Source organism: Toxotes jaculatrix, chromosome 1 (assembly GCF_017976425.1).
Source record: "Toxotes jaculatrix isolate fToxJac2 chromosome 1, fToxJac2.pri, whole genome shotgun sequence".
NCBI classification, from domain to species: Eukaryota; Metazoa; Chordata; class Actinopteri; family Toxotidae; genus Toxotes; species Toxotes jaculatrix.
In genome coordinates, this window is record NC_054394.1 from 2,428,014 (window position 1) to 2,434,013 (window position 6,000).

At 40.5% G+C, this 6,000-nt stretch overlaps 1 protein-coding gene across 1 annotated transcript; it reads left to right on the forward strand.

Annotated features, from left to right (window-relative positions):
• The first annotated feature begins 1,669 nt into the window (after positions 1-1,669).
• LOC121184968 (cortexin domain-containing 1-like) lies at positions 1,670-1,852 on the forward strand. Its single transcript, XM_041042902.1, has one exon. It carries the CDS (start codon positions 1,670-1,672, stop codon positions 1,850-1,852), a length of 183 nt encoding a protein of 60 aa, XP_040898836.1.
• Positions 1,853-6,000: the final 4,148 nt, after the last annotated feature.

Consider the following 6,000-nt stretch of genomic DNA (forward strand, 5'->3'; position numbering starts at 1 on the left):
GGACAAGGAAAGAAACTTAGGAACTTGGAAGCACTGAAGCATGATTTCTAAAATTCAGAAAATGAATGAAGTCATTTGGTGGCTGCTGCGTCAGCAGGAGTAGTAGTATCAGCAGCACAGAGGACCAGGGGAGGTGAGCTGCAGGAAAAGCACAAAGAGCTGAAGATAAGATGTTCCCCAGAATACTCAAGGGCAAGTGGTAAAGAGGGGAAGTCAAGAAACTATATATATATATTTACGTCCATTGCAGCAGTATTACTACACCTGTATATTGGCTTGTAAACTGCTGTTAGATGCTGCCAGAGGCTGCATTGTCTCATTCACTTTTCACTCTGTGAGCAGGAAAAGTCTTGTGACAGCAGAAAGCTGTGATAGAGGGGATAAAAAAATGACAGCTCCCATTCAGACAATAACTCAAAAATCAGACGCTCCTCTGGACTGTGAGTTGCAGCGGGAGTAGCTGAACACGAAGGAATAATATATCTATAGCTATTGGTCTTGCTTGTGTCTGACATGTATGTATGTAAGCCAGCAGCTTGAAGCTTGACAAGCAATACAGTACACACATCACGTGTACATACAGTTCACAAGGTGTTCCACTTTTCTGGTATATGCTCAGGCAGCCTGCTAACTGCATAGACCCCCTCTGGCAGAGGACAAAATGAATGTAACGTGGACCCACACCAACTCTTGGACACATGGGCATGGAAACCATCAATTGGCCCTAACTACTGGATGACTGGAGGTTTAAATCCTTGCAGATGGAAATACTAAAATTTCTCAGGTTAAGTGGCTGTTAGCTGTCCCGAGAGTCATGAGAGATCACTCACCAGTCGGAGAAATTCAACAGCCACTGTAGGAAAGAGAAGCAGCCATCTTTCTCTCTCTTCTCCTTCCTACTGAATCAATACGTTTTCCACAGATTGATGATGTAAAAAGCATAAACCAGTGATGAACCAATCATCACAGGCCTTTTTCTCGCTGTCTCACAGCTGTTGACAACATATGGGCTACAGGATGGGGCTGACTGTACGGTCTCAAAGCGGGATAACATGACATCACATGTACAGTGCTGTAGTGGCTTTACCTGTACAGAGCTGTGTGTAAGTTGAGCGCCTCCTACTGACATTATACTGTCACACGGCACAAATGCTCTGCAGTAGCATTAAAGGTGTGCCATCCTCTCAGTGAGGTTGGACACTTGTACATGTTAGTACTGTACTTTGTGTGCATTCATATTGCCACGACATTTGACTTTGCATTACATCTCCTCGCACTCTCTGAAAGGCTCTAATGCAGAATTCAGTTTTCTGTGAAAATGACTTCTCAGGGTGTGGGGAGCAGCAAATATAGAACCAGCAGAGTGATTAGAGGAGGCTGCTGTTCCACTCTCCTCACACACTCTGATCAGAAACTATTAGTCATATTTGAGGGAAATGATCAGATAAGAGAAAAACATGTAAAGCTGTGGATGTGAATGTGACCTCAGGCATTTTGGGCGTTTCATGTCATGGCTCTGATGCCTGTCTTCTCACACGTCTCTGTCCTCTACATGATTTAACATATCCATCTTCTTCCTCTCTCCGTGTGTCTCCAGTCGGGTCTTCAGGATGAAAGCAGGGTGTGTGGGTGTGTCTGAGGACAGCAGCAGCCGCAGACAACATCAGTCATGGAGGTGGAGGGCACAGCGGAGCCAGCCTTCGTGGATGTGGACCAGGGCCTTACTCTGGCCTGCATCGCCTTCCTCTGCCTGCTGCTGGTGGCCATGATCATCCGTTGTGCCAAGGTGATCATGGACCCTTACAGTGCAATCCCCACCTCCACATGGGAGGAACAGCACCTGGACGACTGACATACTCAAGCATACACATGCATACCATGTATGTGTGTGTTCCTCCAGGCAACCATACATAAGAAAACCAGCAAAGTCTCCAACCAGAGAAAGGATGGTTCTCCAAGGGTTCTGTTGTGAGGCAGTGATTTGGTATGAAACCCTAATGACTCCACACTCTATTTCATTTCCATAATAATAATAATAATAATAATTATTATTATAAAACAGAAGTAACAAAAGTAAACAACCTGGTAAATCAAAATACATATCTGCTGAATATCTGCTTTTAATACTTTGGAGCAATTCAAGAACTCTACAATGATCAATAAACACTTCAGAGTGTTTGTCTTGTCCTGGTACAGAACATCTGTACGTCATTCAGGATATTGAAACGGTTCTTGATGGTAAAAACCCTCTCTACAGAAACCTTGTGTTCAGAGTAGAGAAATGCAAACAAACCAGGCATGAACATGAATCCCACACATCCAGTAGGACATTTATTGGGAGGACAATTGCTTTATCAGAATGTGGATCGACTAGAAGGAGAGAGAAAGCTGGGAGCTGCTGGGATTCTGTCAGCCGCCTAAGCCATTGATGGAGTGACACTATTACAACTACAAAGTAAAGCACATAAACTTGGCTTTTTGTATCTAACTAGAGATGTCTTCAGGAGCCGCGGGGCTGCCTTACATTCCTGTCGGACGAACAAACACAATCAGTAATGGCAAGTGGACGCCAGCCTTGACCGCACCTTCCCTTTATATCAGTACAGACTGTAATAACAAATTCACAGAGGATGAACATGAGTATGAGAAGTCACAAAACATGCAAAAATCTGGGGTAAAATAATCAGGCAGTGTTTTTTTTTACTTCCATTAGACTGAAAAATGGAACAAAAAATACTAGTGTCCCATACAGAGACCACCTATCAAAAAAAGAATTAGTGAAAGAAGAAAAAAATTCTCATCCATGGTCTCAAATCGTTGACAATGACTTATTATTCAAATTTAAAGCATTGTTCCAGGTTCCAGGTTATTGGCATAATCACCAAGGTTGATGCTGAGATAATAATAAAACAGTCTGTAACAGTTGGGAAGTATAAACACCCCTCACAGTTTATAGTCAGACCTCCTGATTTAATTTTGACCTACAGTACTGTACTTACCTTAGTGTTTTAGATAACCTGGCTAAACTGTCTGTCATCTAGCTTGTTTAAGAGCTGCCTGATCACCTGACTGCTCGTGTTTGTCATGTTGTTGTCATGTTAGACTTTGTTGTGGTGTTCCCAGATCTCAGCTGCTGTTATAATGACCAGTAGAAACGGCAGCCAAAGCTACGAAAATAAGACCCAAGCCGTGATAAAAACCTGAATCATCACTGTATAATGAAGTGTTAGCATGAGCCTCTGGGGTATTCCACAATATTCAAGAAACAATCACTCACATTCAGTGTTGTCATCACGTAATGGTTAAATTGAAAAAAACAAAAACAAAACTCCACTATAACTTGATGATTTAAGACATGACAAGTTTAAAGGGGCACTCCACTGATTTTGACTGTTTTGTTTTCTGAAAAAAGTGAAACATCTTCCTGGAGTTTATTATCCATATTTACAGATGAGTTCTTATTATTAACAGTTGACACCATCAGGATTTGACACCATGAAAAATTACAGCTCCTGTGAATTTTTACCACGCACATACTTATGTCGTTGTATCCTTCTGCTTCTCCCAACCAGATAACATCCACCAACGCTCTCTTTTAATGCACTTCTGTCTAACTTTTAATTTCTGCCATCTAAAAACACCTACACCATTCAACCCTCTCTGTCCTACTGTTCTGAACTCGCTGTCCACACTTAACTGACCTCTCTTGTGGAGCTGGTGATGTTTAAACCTTGGTAGTCTAGGACTTATGGGAATTAATGTTAATTTCAGAAGTGATAAGAAGTAAATACAACCACAGCAGTTCAAATACACTGTTACGTTTCATTTCATGAACTTAAAAACATACAAAATAATATAAAAACAGTAAATGGGGCATGTAGAAATGTTTGGCCACCCATTTACTTCTAACGTCTCAGATACACACAATAACCATAGGCTCTTCTGAGCAACTGACTGAAGGACTGAAATTGAAGCCAAAAGATTCCTAAAAGGCAGGGAAGGTATCAAAGCTCTTCCATCTTGAAATATCCACTGTCTGAAATGTCATTCAGAAATGTCAGTTAAGGGGAACCGTGGAAGTTAAGACATAAACTGGAAGTCTAAGAAAACTTTCAGATAAAACTGCACATCTTCTGGGCAGGGAGGCAAAGCTAAACTCCAAAGGACCTCCACAGGTCACAGGACAAGCTTGTCTCATAGAAATTATATTTCTATACAACTAAACTATAACAGCAAATACGTTTAGTTTAAATGGAATATCATGTAATGTAACTTAATTAGTTGCAAGGTGCTTTTTGAAAGTCTGAACAGTCAGTAAATCTGGTGACTAACCTGTTGCATTTCCTATTGACCAATAAATAAACTAAAAAGAAGGACAGAATTAGAACATTATGCTGATAGAATAATCACAACACAATCTGAGAAGCAGATTATATTACCACCAAAGATAAGGTAGTTTGCCAACTTAAAAACAGCACTGCCTTACTCTACAATGATAACAAATCTCACCTGACTCACCTGCCAGCTTGCCACCCAAATGATGCAGAAATGATTGGAGCAACATCTGACCGCCCACATTCCCCCACACTCAGGACTCTTGTCAGAAGTCCGCTGCACCGATGAGCTAGCAAGGATTATTTGCAAGGATAAGTATGACACTACAGGGGAAAATATCAAGAGTAAGCTCAACTGGCACTCAGTTCATTTTAACTTGATTTTTTCGAAAATGTGACAACTCTGTTGGAAATATTAATCTCTGGGGTTGTGGTGCTGCCCGTGGTACAGGAAACACTGCACAGACTGAGGGAAGAATAGTCTCCTTTAAATATCAATAAATCATCGAATGAAAGGTTACAGAGCATTAATATTTGAAGAAAGGCTCATTTTTAATGTCTGTCTGTCCAATGTCTATTGCTGCAGTGGCTGTATTTTTTTTTTTTTTTTTTTTTTTTACTTTAAAAATTAACAACAAATTGAATTTTTCTAGGGTTAGTACATTCAGTTTTCTTGTGAAGACCTAGCTCAAACTAATAATATAATATAATATAATATAATATAATAAACAATTTACATATATTGTACATATACATATATAAAATAATTATCTTCCCTGTCTGAACAAATTGAATGAACTGCACCACATAATGCTGAGTCAGGTGATGTTCCAGTGCTTCAATGTCAACCTGAAAGCTCTGGTCTCCTCTCAGCCCTCTGTAAAGTTTCCTGTGGCTTTGAAGGAGTTTTGTCAAGCCTGAGAAAACAATCCTGATGTCCCCAATGTCCAAAGATGCTAGCTGCATCATGGGAAGTGAAGGATCCTGGGTATTTGGAGTTTTACCTATATGAGGGTGTAAAAGTAACCGTGTGAGCCTCTGCTGCTTCGGTCCTGGACGTTTCTTTTTTTTTTTTTTCTTGTGTCTCTTGCAAGTTTCCAAACTTCATGGAAATGCAAAACCAAATCACTGGAGTGTCCCTTTAAATCATACAAGATGTCAATAAAATGTAGGGAGGCCTTTGTCTATTGCCACACAGGCAGATTTTGTATGTTTTATAAAGAATCGTGACTTTCTTACAGGACTTGATGACTTGCTTGAGATTCAGTGTCTGAGTAAACCTATGGAGCATTAACGCTCAGACAATCTATAGCCATTTAAGCCTTTCATGGCAGTATGAACTATTACGAGCAGACACCAGTGCTGTTCATAAATCTACCTTGTTTGCTTTGCCTGTCTCAGCCATTAGTTTAGAACAAGCTGAGGTGTTCTGGCTGCTGTTAACAGCATCTGTCTTTGACTTGTGTATCTGTATAGAAAGCATTTATCATCTGTGAACTGATTGTAAGCTGCATGTTATGAAGTGCCTATGCGTACAGTAAACCACACACAAGAGCCATTTAGCACAATGCTGAGTTCCACATCAGCTCCCTTGTCCCCTTTACCCTGAAGTCCTTGGACAAATCAACATTATTTTTGGATTCGGGGGGAAAAGGCACATTATGTT

What these genes read in the sequence shown, in the direction of transcription:
- LOC121184968 (XM_041042902.1), top strand. Translation starts at nt 1,670, where the DNA reads ATGGAGGTGGAGGGCACAGCGGAGCCAGCCTTCGTGGATGTGGACCAG.